Source organism: Motacilla alba, chromosome 4A (assembly GCF_015832195.1).
Source record: "Motacilla alba alba isolate MOTALB_02 chromosome 4A, Motacilla_alba_V1.0_pri, whole genome shotgun sequence".
Classification (NCBI taxonomy): domain Eukaryota; kingdom Metazoa; phylum Chordata; class Aves; order Passeriformes; family Motacillidae; genus Motacilla; species Motacilla alba.
In genome coordinates, this window is record NC_052045.1 from 16,166,147 (window position 1) to 16,181,986 (window position 15,840).

Here is a 15,840-nt window from a genome sequence, read left to right on the forward strand (position 1 = left end):
CATCGTGGACTCCTTCCCAGGCTGCAGGTGCATCTTTGCTCCATCCAGGCCTCCTTTCCAGGCTGCAGGTGCATCTCTGCTCCATGCAGGCCTCCTTCCCAGGCTGCAGGTGCATCTCTGCTCCATGCAGGCCTCCTTCCCAGGCTGCAGGTGCATCTCTGCTCCATCGTGGACTCCTTCCCAGGCTGCAGGTGCATCTCTGCTCCATCGTGGACTCCTTCCCAGGCTGCAGGTGCATCTCTGCTCCATCGTGGACTCCTTCCCAGGCTGCAGGTGCATCTCTGCTCCATCGTGGACTCCTTCCCAGGCTGCTAGTGCATCTCTGCTCCATGCAGGCCTCCTTCCCAGGCTGCAGGTGCATCACTGCTCCATGCAGGCCTCCTTCCCAGGCTGCTAGTGCATCTCTGCTCCATCGTGGACTCCTTCCTAGGCTGCAGGTGCATCTTTGCTCCATGCAGGCCTCCTTCCCAGGTGCATCTCTGCTCCATCCAGGGCTCCTGGTGCATCTCAGCTCCATCCAGGCCTCCTTCCCAGGCTGCAGGTACATCTCTGCTCCATTCAGGGCACCGGTTCATCTCTGCTCCATGCAGCCCTCCTTCCCAGGCTGCAGGTGCATCTCTGCTCCATCATGGGCCCCCACGGGCTGCAGGGAATCTCAGCTTCAGTACCTGGAGCTCCTCCTGCCCCTCCTTCCCTGCCGTCGTGTCTGCAGGGCTGCTCCTCTCCCATTTCCCACTGCTCTCTCTGGCTGCAGTTGCTCTTACACTTCCAAGGCTTCTCCTCCTCTCCCAAATCCATGATCCCAGCAGTGCATTGCCCTGCTGGTGATGTGCTCAGCCCTGGCTGTGGCGCACACAAGGGAAGCTTCTGGCACCTTCTCCCAGACGTGACCCCTGCAGCCCCCACCTACACCTGACACACCCACAGTGCCCTGCAGATCCCAAAGACTGAGGTTTCCTCCCACTGGAGAAGTTCTGGCTGTTGAAATGAGGAGATTATTATAGCAATGCTTTCAGCATTATTCAGGTCATTTTCTCATACATTAATGAGATAATAGAAATTTATGGAAGTCTTTATTGAATCTTAATTGCTCCCTAAGACCATGACTGAACTAGAAAGAGTGACTTCAGTCTGCTTTGACTACTACAGCAGATGCTGAGGATGCAGAATCCTGAACTCGGATTTGCTCATTTTTCACCTAAAAATGCTGTTAGTTTTCCTTTAGAATAATACCAATCCATTTCCTGATAGTGCAGAGTGAAAGGTGCTTCTGAAAGGTGAGAGGGATAATTCCAATATTTAGTTTGCTACTAGAAGTCTAATATTTTGTCGAGGCTGTTCTTACTCTCTACAAGGAAGATTTTAAACCAGAACACCACTGAAGAATTTAAAAGGCATCTTCCTCACTAGCAAATGAGTTCAAATTAGCCCAATTACAATTAAAACATGACGCATTTATCAACCATCAATGATGAGAAATAATGTAAATCAAGGACAAATCTGTTTACAATTTAATAATCCACATCAGGCAACTACCAGGAGAATTTATCAATGCCTAAAAATTGCCATAAATTACACCCTTGGCTGGGAAGTTTAAAGTTTTTGAAAAAGCTCAGCTCTTGCAGATGCCACTGAATATTAGAGATTCCTAAAGATGCAAAAATAGAACTCCTTTGGTTGAAATTATGTCCCTCTGTGAAACTGTAAAATCCAAAAATTGCAAAACCAGAAGTTTTTGAATGCTGACTTAAAAACAAGAGCTGTATTTCACTGTATTCTTGTGCATTTTTAACCTGCTATACAAGATCCAGGATCCTATTCAGCATGAACAGTTCCCACAGCCTTTCACACTGTTGATAATTTCTTCTTCTAGCTTCTTCCTTTCCTCCTCTTTGGATGTGTGGCTATTTCTCTCCTCCCAGTGTGGGTGGTTGTGACTGTGGAGCACTTTGCTGCTCTGTGTGTGCCACATCTCATAGTAGAGATTGCTGGGGTTTGCCAGGAGCTCGGCGTGCCTGCCACGTTCTGCGACTTTACCCTGCAAAACAAGGGCAGGAAGTCAGGAACCCACATTCCCAGATCTTTAGCAAGAGGCCAGCCTAGGGACCACAGTTTCACAGTATGCATTAGAGCAGTTATTACTGAGGAAGAGCTTGAAACAGCAAGGATTGACTGCACAGCGCAGTCACTTGTGTGGGCACTGCCAGCTGAAAACAAGGAGCTGTGCTCTTCTCAGACTGCAGGTGCCTTTTGTCCATCTGGACAAAATCTAAATCCCACAGCCTGGAACGTTTCCTATCTAAACTGCAGGAGTTATCTAAAGTTAATGTGGACCTCTATATGAGGAGCAAGGTGTTCAACTACTGCAAAGGTGACATGAATGTACCAAAATAAACATGGATTTATCTTTGCTCAGTAACAAGCACAGGTGAAAAAGCTAAAAGAGAAGAGCAGACAGAGAGGGGTTTATATTAGACAAGCAAAGCACATCTAAGATCAAATCCTGAAAACAATTAGTGCAAACTGTGCTTTTATGGGTGCTCTGTAGCTTGTGTCACTGCAATCACCACCACGAACATTGTGTGAGCAGTTCAGTTCTCTGGGCTGTTCTCAGGAGCAGAGATGATTTATTGACTATCAGCATGGAAAGGAAGAGTTGGACAGGAGAATCCCATGAGAACTCCAATCCTACAGAGAAATACCATCACTCTTCAAAAAACCAAAGTCATTTTCTACTTTGAGAGACACATTCAGACTTCAAATTAAACGGATACATTAATTCATTCTCCAGCTACTTTTCCTTCTCATTATACAGACAACCACATGGATTTGATATCAGTTCAAAATTCTGATCTACAATTAAATCTACCTCCTTGTGACATCTGCTGAGGGACAAGTTGGGAAAAAATTTGGGTCTTGGCACTTCTATTAGTAGTTGTGCCAGTGGAATCTGAACAAACACACTTGATCAACAGAACCACAGAATTTGCTTACATTCTTGAAGTGATTAATTTGGAATAGAGACCAGGTTTTGAATGTTGGCTTCTTTTTAGTAAGTCTTGACCAATCCTAAAAATTGAACTTCTCTGCTCAGCTCCACAGCATCAGGATCTGTATCATTACTCCAACGTTTACTCACTCAGGAATTATTCTGATTTTACCTCAGCAAAGGCGCTAGAATTGTGATTCCACGATTACCATTGCTAAGCAAAAGCAGCCACAATCACCCTGTGTCATCCCTGCTCCTTATTTATCTGGCTGCTAACACATCAATCCTGCTGGGATGGCAGAGGCACACGGCAGCGCTGCCTCCCTCATCCACAATTCCATCCTCCAGCAAAGGAAGCACCCTGGCTCCTTCACAGTTCGAGACTGTGCTTTTATTTTTAATTTAACAGTTACACTACAACACAAAACACACTCTCAGGAAGCTGTGAAAAATTGCATGGAAAACAAAAAGCTGCCAATTGCCTTGTGACACGTTACAAAATGTTTGTGAGATGTTTTAACGTGCACTTGTAGGAAGGATACACCTTAGGAGAGGGTTTGTCAGCAAAAGCTGAAAAAACAAAGCAGATCAAAACCAAAAACTTCACGGAGCACTGCAAGTGATTTATTCCACTACTTCATCCTGAGATTCATATAAAGCTGAGTTTTGTGTAGCAAATGTCACTATTTCATAAGATATGGTTCTAACTGTCCATTAAATCATTGAATGTAGTGTAAGAATAATTTATTTGCTTTTAGATGTGTATTTTAAGTCACTAAAGACACCTATGAGCACAAGCTTATAAATAGCAACTGATAAAAATGAATGCAGAGATAAATTTAACATCTATTATCAGCAGATTAGAGAACTGTACTTTCAGCATTATCAGTTAAAAGAATAATTATGGAGTTATCTTAAGGACATTTGTTTATTTTAAATCTCTTGCCAGATACTGATAATAGAGAAAAAATGGACTTTGGATGAGTATGAGGTAACAGCTGAAGACTGATATTAGGGAATCAAATGTTGAAACGTGTTGGTTTTTTTCTTAGAAAAGAAGCCAACAGAAAGGGAACAATCACACTTTTCTACAGGTACAACAGAGAATGGTGCTCAGATTTTTAACATAATGAGGCTGAACAATCCTGCAATAGTTCTGTCTGCATGGAAACGGAACACACTGTCCTCTCTCTTTCCACTGAGAGGAAAAATGGACGTATGTGAAAAACAGGCACCGAGCAATGAGAATGAAGCATAAACTGGGGGAACACATTAGGAAACTTCAAATGACAGAAGCATGCAAAAAATTAGATTAAAAACATGCAACAGTAAGGCATAAAAATAACAACATAAAAGACAGTCACAAGCGCCAGGCTTGGGCCAGAATTTTCAAACATGGTTCACTTCCAAAGAAAAAACTTCCAGCAGCTTGGTGGGAGTGTAACAATTCAAACTGGACACACAGAGGCCCTAAACCAAACCCTGACATGATGTGAATATCCCACAGCACCAGGTGAGCCCTCACCTGATCCAGCACGATGATCTCATCTGCATCCACCACCGTGGACAACCTGTGGGCAATGAAAATCGACGTCCGGTGCTTCACCATGTCCCTCATGGCTTTGAGAATGTTCTGCAAGATTGCAATAGACACAAACTCTTACACACTCCTGAGTGAGATGAGGGGAAATAAAATGCTGCTGGAAATATGCAAATTACTGTAAATAAGTTTTGAAAATCATCTCTGGTACTGCTACAGTTTCCCAATAACAAACAGCCACGAGTACGTACAGGAGAAACAGAAGAGTCCCAAACATGAAATATCTGTGGTTTTGCTAAAGCCTCAAACTGAAAAAAAAAACCAAAACTTGTATTCACAGAAAAACACAGCTATCCCCAGGGACAAAGGAAGAGAAGTGTCACTTCATTTCAGGAAAAACTTCCCCATGGAGCCATGCTACACAAGCAGCAAACAGCAGTAAGAGCATCTGAAAATAAGAACTCCTCGTGGTTGTAATATTAATGCTTTCCCATGATTGTTAAAGAAAAAATCTCTCTCAGTATTATGCTAATGTGGAACAAAGGCAGAGCAATTCTGGGAATTATCTATCCTATCTAGCCAGTGTTTCCTTTGTGAGCTCTATGCCACCTTCCAAACCACATCCCTCTGCAAGGAGCACTGAAAATTTTTGTCAGATAACATTTCCATTCCCAGGCATACTCTTGTGGAAAAACCTCATTTTCATTTGCTGTCTTCCAAGTGCATTTCTACTCTGAAACTTTCTGCTTTGCTCATGACTCTTGCACAGCTACAGCAAAACAAGAGAGGAAAAATCTGAGAACTCAGTGTGATGTGGACATTTCTGGAAGCTGTGCTACATTTCAGAGCTGTGCTATACAGATGTACAGCTCATCCTCTGGATTCTTTGCATCTGGAAAATGAAAGTAATTTAGTGATTACAGGTCAATAAATTCACTCAATCTGCAGAAGTGAACAGAGCCATAGCTTAGCTCATTTTTAATGACATTACTTTGGGAAATTACTGCTGGTGCTGAGAGTTTTGTGCTTAAACCAAGATGTTATGAAGGCTAATGCAGCTCCTGTCACAGTGTCACCACATTCATGTCACCCCTTCCCGTGGAATGAACACAAATGAACACCAGCACTGCAGGTCACACCTACATCACCTGCATCTGCTGCACAACAGACCAGGGGGGGTTTGTCCTGCATTGTGCCTCAACTATTGAGAAGGCTTTTTTCAGGGCCACCTGCACCAGCTTCAAGGGATGAATGTGTCAAGGTGAATGAGACTTCCAGAGTGGAAACAGAAAATATCCCAGAGACAGCTGATACCCCTCACTATCTCCAGGTAGATGGACTGAGCATCTCTGCTCCATGCTTTAGGACAACAGCTTCAACACAGCATCTCTTAACAATACTGAGAAAACACTTGAAAAAGAACAGAATTCTCAGAGGAAAAGAGCAAGGAAAAGCATCAGAATCAAACATCATTGTATCACCTAAATTCTAGAATTTTTAATCAAAATTTACCTCTTCTGTAATTGAATCTAAAGATGATGTGGCTTCATCATAGAGAAAAATAAGTGGCTCCTTTAACATTGCTCTAGCAATTGCAACTCTTTGCTTTTCTCCTCCTGAATGAGGGGGAAAGAGGAAAAAAAAAAGAAAAAAGATTAAGTTACAATTGTGACAGTCTAAATTCAACAGCAGACATGATTTTGGAGGGTTGGTTGTTGGGTTTTTTCTCCTTTTTTTAATAGACATCAGAGTCACTGCTGACAAATGTCTGACATGTTACATAAGACAGCACACAAGTTCCTGCTCCCTGGTAAATTTAGTGATTCAAGATTGCTCATCCTTTTGGAAAAGGACAGAGAACTATTTGGTATCTGCTCCAAGGCAAGAGTCTGACACAGGTGAGAAACAATGCTGTACAGTTACTCACTCTGTACACCTGGGAGTAGGAGCCCATTCACCCGGCCTAAGCTCTGCTCTATCCAGTAACTCTGCACACACAAATCCAGTTTTCTCTCACCACTGCTCTGTCCAATACCTGCTGTATTGGATTTCAGGCATCTTGCTCACACACTGTGTCTTTCAGGGCTCTCCTTGACATTCATCCAACTTCCCACCCCATAATGGCAAATTTCACTCAAGAACAGTTAATATTGTACTGAAAACCACCATCAGCCTGCAATCTACAGCCTGGTGGTTTCTGATATAACCCAGTTTCAGACTAGTTTCCTTCTTAAACAATTCTTACAGCCAACAACTACTCAAGAATAACTCAGGGCAACTTTTACAGACAGGAAAACAGGTGCATTTGAGAACTTAAAATCTGCTAAACATTTGGTACGCGACGCAAACACGTCACATTTGTGCACTTGTCCTCCTTTGTTTTATGCAAGACTTCAAAACATTCCATTTAATACCATTATATTCTTGTTAATGTTCCATTCCTACCAGGAGAGAACATGCTTTCATAAACCATTTAAAAGGCTGGTGGTAATGCTGCAGTTCACATTTTAAACTGTCTTTGGCAGAACTCAGGAGCAATTAGAAGTGTATGATTTACTTAGTCTGTTTGAGTGTGCTCTCCCTCCCCCCTGTACAGCATCTTCAAAACTCACAGCTTGACAATATCCGTGTTTGAGAGCCATATTTCAGCAACCAGATCCCCCATATTTGCAGGGAATGTCGTTCCCCATTCCCACTCAGGGCAGCAGCACAGTAACTGTTCCATTCCCAGAGTCAGGGATTTGGGGCTGTTGCAGCTCTGCCTGTTACACATCTATTAGACAACACTGATGTGGGTTCTAATTGGAACAACCCAAACAACTTGTTTTTCACTCTTTACTCTTGATGAATCAATCCTTGAGAACAGTAAGAACTGCACGAAATGCTACATCACCACTTAAATTGGCAAATCTGTCATTGCAGCTAAAATCTTGTTTTTCCATTGTGCACATAAACCCCTGGATTTTAAAGAGAATCACTTCAATTCATGCAGCTTTTACTCACCCTATTCCTGCCACAAAATAACAGAACAAAGCAGGACTTTGTGTTCTCCTTAAACTTGAGGAATCCTCACCCAACTTAAAAAAAAAAACCCAAACTGATTCTGAAATGAATCCACTACATATCCTGATAAGAATTTAGGGAGCCAATCTACTATTGAGAGAACTAGAGATTCCAATTAGCAGTAGCTTTTTACAGAGCCACTGAAGGAACTCAGAGCCTTCCATTTGTTATCTCCAATGCTTTGAACAATGTCACCAGTTCTGAGAGCACTGGCCTGAGACTCCTGTACCCTGGCTGCACACATTCCTGAAGCTTGTTTACCACGGGTATTTGTCAATATTCACCTGATTGTTGAAACTGAAGCTGTTCTTTCAGTGGCAGATGCTTATTCAGAGCTCAAAAGAACTCCATTGTCTTTCTCCTGAGTATTTTACATACTCTTTCTTCTTTAAATACAAACAAAGCAGTAAAAGAACACAATTCCCTTACCTTTCTTAACACCACCTTTGTGGAAGCACTGGCAGGTGGGTGCTTATGGCCATCCCAGTGGCAGCACAAACTGAAGGATGGAGGAAAGGCAGAACCCATTTTCAGAAAGGCTCTGTTACAGGAGTCACGAGGTCAGAAGGAAACTCCAACATACCCACACACAATGCTCCAGACTCAGAAAGGGACACAGAATCACGCAGGTTGGAAAAGCCCCACAAGACCATGGAGGCCAACTGTTCCCTCAGCCACCACAGTCACCACTGACCGATGTCCCCAGGTGCCACATCCACACAGCTGCTAAATCCCTCCAGGCACGAGGAGTCCACCACTGCCCCGAGAAGCCTGATCAAACCTTTGGGTGAAGAAATTTTTCATAAAATCCAATCTAAACCTCAACATAAGGTTAAGACATGGAGCAACCTGGTCTAGTGAAAGATGCCCCTGCTCGCAGCAGGAGGATGGGTTTGGATGATTTTCAGAAGATTCCCTCCAACTGACACCATTCTCTTCTTCTATCAACACCAAGACATTTCAAACCTATTGTCAGTCAAATCCTCTTTCTAGCAATTATGAGTGTGGGGAGACAGGCAGCACAAGACAAATCTTTCATTGTTAGCACGATTCTCTTCAGTTCTGCCAGTACCTATTTAGCACCTTCTATTCCCTCACCTAGATCTGTGCTTCACATACTTTCTTTCTCGTTTAGGTCTCTGCACAATCCCCTTCTGCAACATGCACACTTTCTCCTGCACTCACGTTCTGGGTACAGGCTGTACCCTCTGACCGCCTTTTTCAAAGGCACCAGGACTCCTGACTGCAGCAGCAGCAGAGAAAGAAATCCCCCTCAGAACTGTCTCTGCAACAGGCAGCACCTGTCTGCACCCACTGCATCCCTCAGCATGAGCAGGGCTCAAAACACACACAAAGTTCCCAATTCTAGTCCACTACCCAAAGAGATCATGAGAAATATCATTTTTACTTAGATGCACCGCCAGCTTCACTCACAACCTCATTTAACACTATCCCCTGAAAAGACATTCCTTTGAACATCTTGCAGACTACAGCTGCCTTAAACTGCACACCTTCATATTAATATTCAGCCTTTACAGGTAGGTATTTTGAGCTCCTCTCTACAAGGACATGAAGGGGCTGTAGAGCGTCCAGAGAAGGGAATGGAGCTGGGGAAGGGTCTGGAACATAAGTCCTATGAGGAGCAGCTGAGGGAGCTGAGAAGGGGGCTCAGGCTGGAGAAAAGGAGGCTCAGGTGGGACTTTCTGGCTCTGCACAACTCCTGACAGGAGAGGACAGCCAGGGGGGTCAGGCTCTGCTTCCAGGGAACAGGGACAGGAGGAGAGGGAACGGCCTCAGGCTGGGCCAGGGGAGGTTCAGGTTGGATGATAGGAAAGGTTTCTTCACTGAAGGGCCATTGCATCAGGCTGCCCAGGGCAGTGGTGGAGTCACCACCCCTGGAAGTGTTCCAAAAACGAGTGGACGTGGCACTTGGTGATGGTTGGACTTGATCTTGGAGATCTTCTCCCACCTTAATGATTCTGTGTTATAAGCGAAATAAACTAAAAGCAAACCTGAGGACTAAACTCTGCATGAAACTTTGAGGCAGCAGAAGGGATACAAAGAAGCTGGGAGCCAACCTGAGAGCTTGAGTCCTCGCTCCCCGACCTGGGTGTTGTAGCCGTTGGGCATCCTGAGGATGGCGTCGTGGATCCCTGCCAGCCTGGCCACCGCGTACACCTCCTCTGCTGTGGCCCCCGTGTTGCCATAGAGCAGGTTGTAGTAGATGGTGTTATGGAAGAGCACAGCATCCTGCATTGGTGGGAAGCACATGTAAAATAAGAAATTATGAACATCAGCTTCAGAACTGTCCCCAGCCCGTGAAAGAACAGCCTGTATTTTTCTTTACGCAGCCTGAAGGTAAAAGTGTTTGGGGATATTTCTTTTCCCAAAAAAGTGATTAATATATTTTGTGTCCTAAATATGTATGTCATGCATAGTTTCACCACTTTGCTAACTCATTACGGGTGGTAATCAACTATAAAGCTAAATCACTTAAAGCTGGAGGCAGCTTCTCATGGGGAGGCTTAAACGCATTTCAGAAATTGGATCTATATGATGATGCATATAAAAACATAATATTTCCTGGGGGAAAAAAGTCTAGTTCCTTTGAAAGTCACCATGCGACACCACTACATCAGGACTGGCCTTCCCTGAATGGTGCCAGATACTGAGAATTACTAGTAAAATAGACTAGAATTATTGTTCCAATGGACTGTCTGGGGAGAAGGAAACATGGAATACCTGAGGCACAACTCCTATTGCCTTCCTCAGACTTTCCAAACTGACATCTTGGATGTTCTGTCCAGCAACATAAATGTTTCCTTTCTGAGGTTCATAGAAACGAAATAATAGCCTTACAATGGTGCTTTTCCTGGAATTGAAAGGAATTGAAGTTAATGTTACATCCTGGTTTGCCATTTACAATCTCCAATTGGGAATGATGTACAAACGATAAAAAGAAAACACAAGCAGCACCACATTTAAGAAACTAAATTCTGCATTGATTGGCATATTTAGTCCATTTACCCACCCTGACCCACTACCTCCTACAATGGCCACTTTCTTTCCTGCAGGGACTTCAAAGGACACTCCATCAAGGACTTTCTGCCCCTCCAGGTATTCAAAATGCACATTGTCAAAGGCAATGGAAGCAGTCTGGGGGGTGATCTGCAGGGGTGGAGCCAGCTCTTTGTCCTAGGAAAAGAAGAGTTCCACTTTATCTGCTGCCCAGAAATTATCTCCAACACTTCAACAAGCTCAACAGCCCCTTTCCCACCTCAGAAAAAGGCAAACAGACACTCCAGCTCAGATATGTGGAAAATAATCATAATTTGTGGCACAAGTGACATTGGTTTGCTCCTCCTTTTCCCCAGAGGAGGTAAAAATTCCTGCTGTAAACACTCTGCCTCATAACTTCTTTTGCAATATATTCTGCATCATTAATTACCAATAAAAATTCAAGCACGAGGCATGAATACTTAAATAAAAAAATCTCAATACAAACACAGCTTCCATGAAGCAATTTTTGCTTCTCTGCAAGAAAAAGAAGATCAACTTATCGCAGTAACTGCACTTAAAGAAGAGGCAGAACAGCAACCTCACACACAACAACTCTTTCATGAACAGAAATCAAACCTGGAAGATGAGAACATGGTGAAATGATGGTATTGCCACTAACAGCCCTGTTAAATGCCCAGATACTTTAGGAAAATAAGCTACTACTTACTTTAATTTTGGTATCTACACTGAGAAGTGTAAACAAGGTATTCATATCTATCAGTGCTTGTCTTGTCTCTCTGTACACTGTTCCCAGGAAGTTCAGGGGCAGAGAGAGCTGGAACAGCAATCCATTCACCATTACCAGATCTCCAACAGAAAGGCTGCCTTAAGACAAAAGGGATAGGAGAGAATAAGGAGACTTGAAGGGTTTTCCTTTCTTTTGGATGCACCAAAAGAAAGAATCAAATCCATTAAACCTTATTTCTTTTATCCCATTTCTAAACCCAGATGTTTAAGTAACAAACAAAACCCCAGAATCAATTCCCAGATTTTACAGGGGGGCCTGAAACAATGTTTATGTGGATTTCCCTTTGAAAAAGATGTAATAGCAGTGGCCAGTAAGGCAAGCAGCACATACAACATCAGACTGTAAAATCCACAGAGAGGCCTAAGGAAGTTAAAAGGGAAGGAAATAATATATGGAAGCACAAATCAGGAAAGCCAATCTTAAGTACAATTACAGACAAATCCAAATGATAGATTCTGTCATGATCAAGAGAGAGCTTTCATACTGTATGTACCACAGAGCTGCTAAAACACACTGAGAACCTCTGGGCAGCTCGGTATCAAACAGGCTGATCAAGGGAAAGCTCAGGATGTCACAGCAGCTAAAGGTAAGTGGCAGGTCAGTTCAGCTGAAACAGGCCCAGAAAGATGATTTAAAGCCATATGTCTACCATCCTGCTTCAAGTTATTCTAAATCTTCCTAAGAACAGCTATAAACTGCATCTACTGACTGATCTGTTCAGTGTAACCCTTCCCTGCCCTGGCATCTTTAAAAAGGGCAAAGCAGATGCAAGAAAGAGCACATGGTATAAAGGTCTGCCCTTCAAACACTTCTGGATGTTAACAGTCTTTAAAGCATCATTATTTTTACTCTAAAACCACCTTGCTTTAACAGAGCTTCATCCCAATTCTGTATTTGAGGCTTGTACTCTGTCTTCCTAATCAAGCAGGCTTTACTTCATGTAGTAAATTAGACAAGTGTAGAACAGATGGAAGCAATTCTTTTAATAATGTGCCCTTATTAACGGAAGGAAAGTGAATTATTGGTAACAAAACTACTGGAGACAAAGCACAGGGGTATACGTATATGGAGTCTTGCCAAAATGGGAAGGGAGAAGGGTAAAAAGAAAGGATCTTTGTACAGTGTCCACAGAAATATTTTTATCTATAGAAGTGCCTTTCAAAAACCTTCAAGAAAAACTTCCTGAAGTGACATTTTCTTGGGATCTTTCTTTAACTGCTAAACTTTTATAATGTTTTTGATAAAATCACAGTATGATTGAGGGAGTCATTGAGAGAGAGATATAATGGAATTAATAATACTCCAAGAAGCAGAAATGTATAGACAAAACTTAAGCAAAAAACTCTCAACCAAAAATTCTCAAAATGAACTATCACATCAACCCTCAGTTAATTAAGACTAACACCTCTGTTGTGGATGAACTGAGGTAAAGGAGACTCATTTTAGGCTTACAGACAGGTGAATTACCTGCAATAATGCCCTGGCTGGCGAGCACCATGATGGCTGTTAAACCCACGCTAAATATAGCACTCTGGCCAAAGTTGAGGAGAGCTAGAGTAGAGGTAGTCTTCAGGGAGGCTTTTTCATAGGTCTTCAGGAACTCATCATACCGTTGGGCTTCATATTTTTCATTATTGAAATACTACAATAGAAACAAAAATGGTAAATGTGACAGTGACAAACACATTGGACTGTTTAAGTGGCTGTAAAATCCAGTGTGAACAGACCGAGTGCACTGACACACAGACAGCTCCACTCCAACAGTTCTCACAACTGAAGGAAAGAATCACAGAATATCCTGAGTTGGAAGGAACCCACAAGGATCATGCAGCCCAGCTCCTGCACAGACACCCCAACAATCCCACCCTGTGCCTGACAGAGCTGCCTAAACACTCCTGGAGCTCTGGCAGCCTCAGGGCCATGCCCATTCCCCGGCAGCCTGTTCAGTGCCCCACCATCCTCTGGGTGAAGAACCTTTCCCCAATACCCAACCTAAACCTCCTCTTCCAGACTAAGTTTACTCTGCAGAAACTGATGGTCAAGGTGATTCAGCCATGAAAAAAACTTCTCACTCTTTATTAACAAAGAGATTTTTTTCCAGCCCCCGCTAACAACCCTCCTGCTACTCTGCCAATGCCACGCACTCCTCTTCAAATGAATAATGCTTAAAAATAAGCTATTGCTCCAAATATGCAGCCCTTTAAAGATGAATCTTATGACTCACTTCCCTAAGGCTGACAGAAGCAAGACAAAGAGCCTGGTAGTAAAGACTGGCCTTACCTTCACAGTCTCATAATTCAGGAGCGAGTCAATGGCAGCGTTACCGGCGTCGTTGTCAGCTTTGTTCATTTCTATCCGAAACTTTGTCCTGGCAAAGGAAGGCTTGACCCAGTCAATGATGCTTTAGGATTTTAGCTTTTATATTTTTCAAATCCTGTACTGCATCAGTGTATAACTCTAAACTCCATCTAGAGTGTTAGTTAACTGTCTTCACATTTTGGTCAGACAAAACAATTCGTCTAGGCCTGAGATTCAAGGACACTCTACTGCCTCAGACCCTGAAAAGTATCAGGAAAAGTGACTTGGGGGGGAGCAAACTGGGGGAACACGACTTCATTGCCTGAAGCTGGAATTGGAGGATTAACCCCTGATAGGCAAATGGACCAAACTTGTAATTGTCTGAAAAACTCGTGATCATCATCCATCTTGGGTGTGTCCTCGGAGGCTTTGACTGAACCTATTGAAGGCCTTTAATAAATACCCACTTCAGTCTCTTAATCTTGTCTAGCCTCTGTTCTAGGCAGCCACTGCAAGGCATCATCCCAAGCTGAGGCTGAGGCACGAGAGCACCCTGAGCCATGTGAGGGCAGGGCCTGCCTTACCTCCACTGTGTGATTCCTATTGTGAACGCTGCGTAGGCTCCCAGTGTCCCCAGAGTGACCAAAGCAAACTCGGCACCACATTTGTAATACTGCCAGATTTAAAATCAAATGAAAAAAAAAAAAAAGAATCATCATCATTTTCAAAACTTCACTGTTGTCTCCCTAAGCTATTCTAATTTTAAGACAAGAAATGATGGTCCCTCCCAACACAATCCCTGCTCTGAACAGCTTAAGGCTAAATAAAGGCTTAAACTCAAAAGGAAAGCAGCAAGAAGGATTTAGATGAAAAGATTGGAGGCAATAACCAAGAGCTAGTGTACATAATACTGCAAAGTTATTTTTCACATTATAAAACATAAATGCTGCTGATGCTTGTGCTGTTTTCACAAATAAGTATTTGTTTCTATGCCTTTTCAGTGGATTTTGAAAGAAAGCCGGACTGTCGAAGAAGAAATAAATGGCCTTACAAAACAACTTAGGAAGCATTTTCTGTACTTCAGGGCACATCAGGAGAGAAAAGCCCTAAGGAGGGTTGGCTGACAGCCAGCCTGGTCTGCAACTTCCACTGGTTAGAAAATGGAACCCAACAGGCATTTCACTGTTCCATTCAAATTTGATTAAGTCCTTCTAAAAAGGCCAATAAACAGAACAAGATTCTTGCTTTTCATTTAAACCGAGATACAAAATCATAATTCAGATTTTTGCATCCAAATAACACCCAAAGATCCTGACTTCAAAGACAGAACGTGTAATTTATTTTGTAGAAGTTTAAATTTCAGGGCATCAAGCTTAAAACTTGCCAGGAGAAGCCTGTTTTCCAAAAGCCAATTTTCACTTTTAAGTTCTGGATAAGTCCAGATCAGTATTCAGGAAAAAGCCAATAATCACTCCCTCCTCTATCCTGAATACACTGAACCACAACATTTTTATTCTGTTTCCTCACTATTCAGCTGGGTATATTTGACACTTGTGTGCACAGTTTACTTTTCTGATTTCATTTTTCCAACAATTCTGAAGAAAAACATTAACAACTGTCCACATGAATGCAACTGGCTGAAGAGAGGCTTTAAATGTGAGAACAACTTCAAATAAACTTATTTAAAGCAACAGATATTTGAAAACTATGGGTTGCTCTCTTTTAAAGTAGTCGCTTTCACCTTGTAAATTCAATTATTATCATTATTAATACTTAGCAGACTTTGGTAAGAGCATCATTCCTAAATGAGCCAATTCCAACAATGACTAAACCACACTTACCAGAATTCCACTGACCAGAGCCACTTCAAACATTGTGGGTCCCAGGTTAAACACTAAAGCACTGAGAACAAAGCTGATGCCCCTGGTGCCCCTGTCGATGGTTTTTGACAGAGCTCCTGTTTGCCTGCTCAGATGGAAGGCCAGGTCCAGGTTGTGAAGGTGCAGGAAAACATTCTTGGCAATCCTCCTGATTGAATTTTGAGCTACCTTCCCAAATACTGCATTTCTTGCTTCATTAAATAACGCTGCCCCAGCTCTTGAGATACCATCTAAAAAGGGATGAAAAAAGTTTACAAAATGA

General features: G+C 42.7%; 1 protein-coding gene across 1 annotated transcript in view; it reads right to left on the minus strand.

Moving 5' to 3' along the window:
* Positions 1 to 1,051: 1,051 nt before the first annotated feature.
* The window catches only part of ABCB7 (ATP binding cassette subfamily B member 7), a 35,655-nt gene continuing 20,866 nt past the window's right edge, over positions 1,052 to 15,840 (minus strand). The window contains exons 6-16 of the mRNA XM_038122718.1: positions 15,540 to 15,808; positions 14,283 to 14,371; positions 13,681 to 13,768; positions 12,868 to 13,042; positions 11,320 to 11,477; positions 10,624 to 10,787; positions 10,335 to 10,464; positions 9,671 to 9,842; positions 6,042 to 6,145; positions 4,515 to 4,622; positions 1,052 to 2,038 (exon numbers count right to left, since the gene is read on the minus strand). Coding sequence (XP_037978646.1) covers positions 1,820 to 2,038; positions 4,515 to 4,622; positions 6,042 to 6,145; positions 9,671 to 9,842; positions 10,335 to 10,464; positions 10,624 to 10,787; positions 11,320 to 11,477; positions 12,868 to 13,042; positions 13,681 to 13,768; positions 14,283 to 14,371; positions 15,540 to 15,808 — 1,676 coding nt within the window. The 3' untranslated portion in view covers positions 1,052 to 1,819. The remainder of the gene's footprint in view (positions 2,039 to 4,514; positions 4,623 to 6,041; positions 6,146 to 9,670; positions 9,843 to 10,334; positions 10,465 to 10,623; positions 10,788 to 11,319; positions 11,478 to 12,867; positions 13,043 to 13,680; positions 13,769 to 14,282; positions 14,372 to 15,539; positions 15,809 to 15,840) is intronic.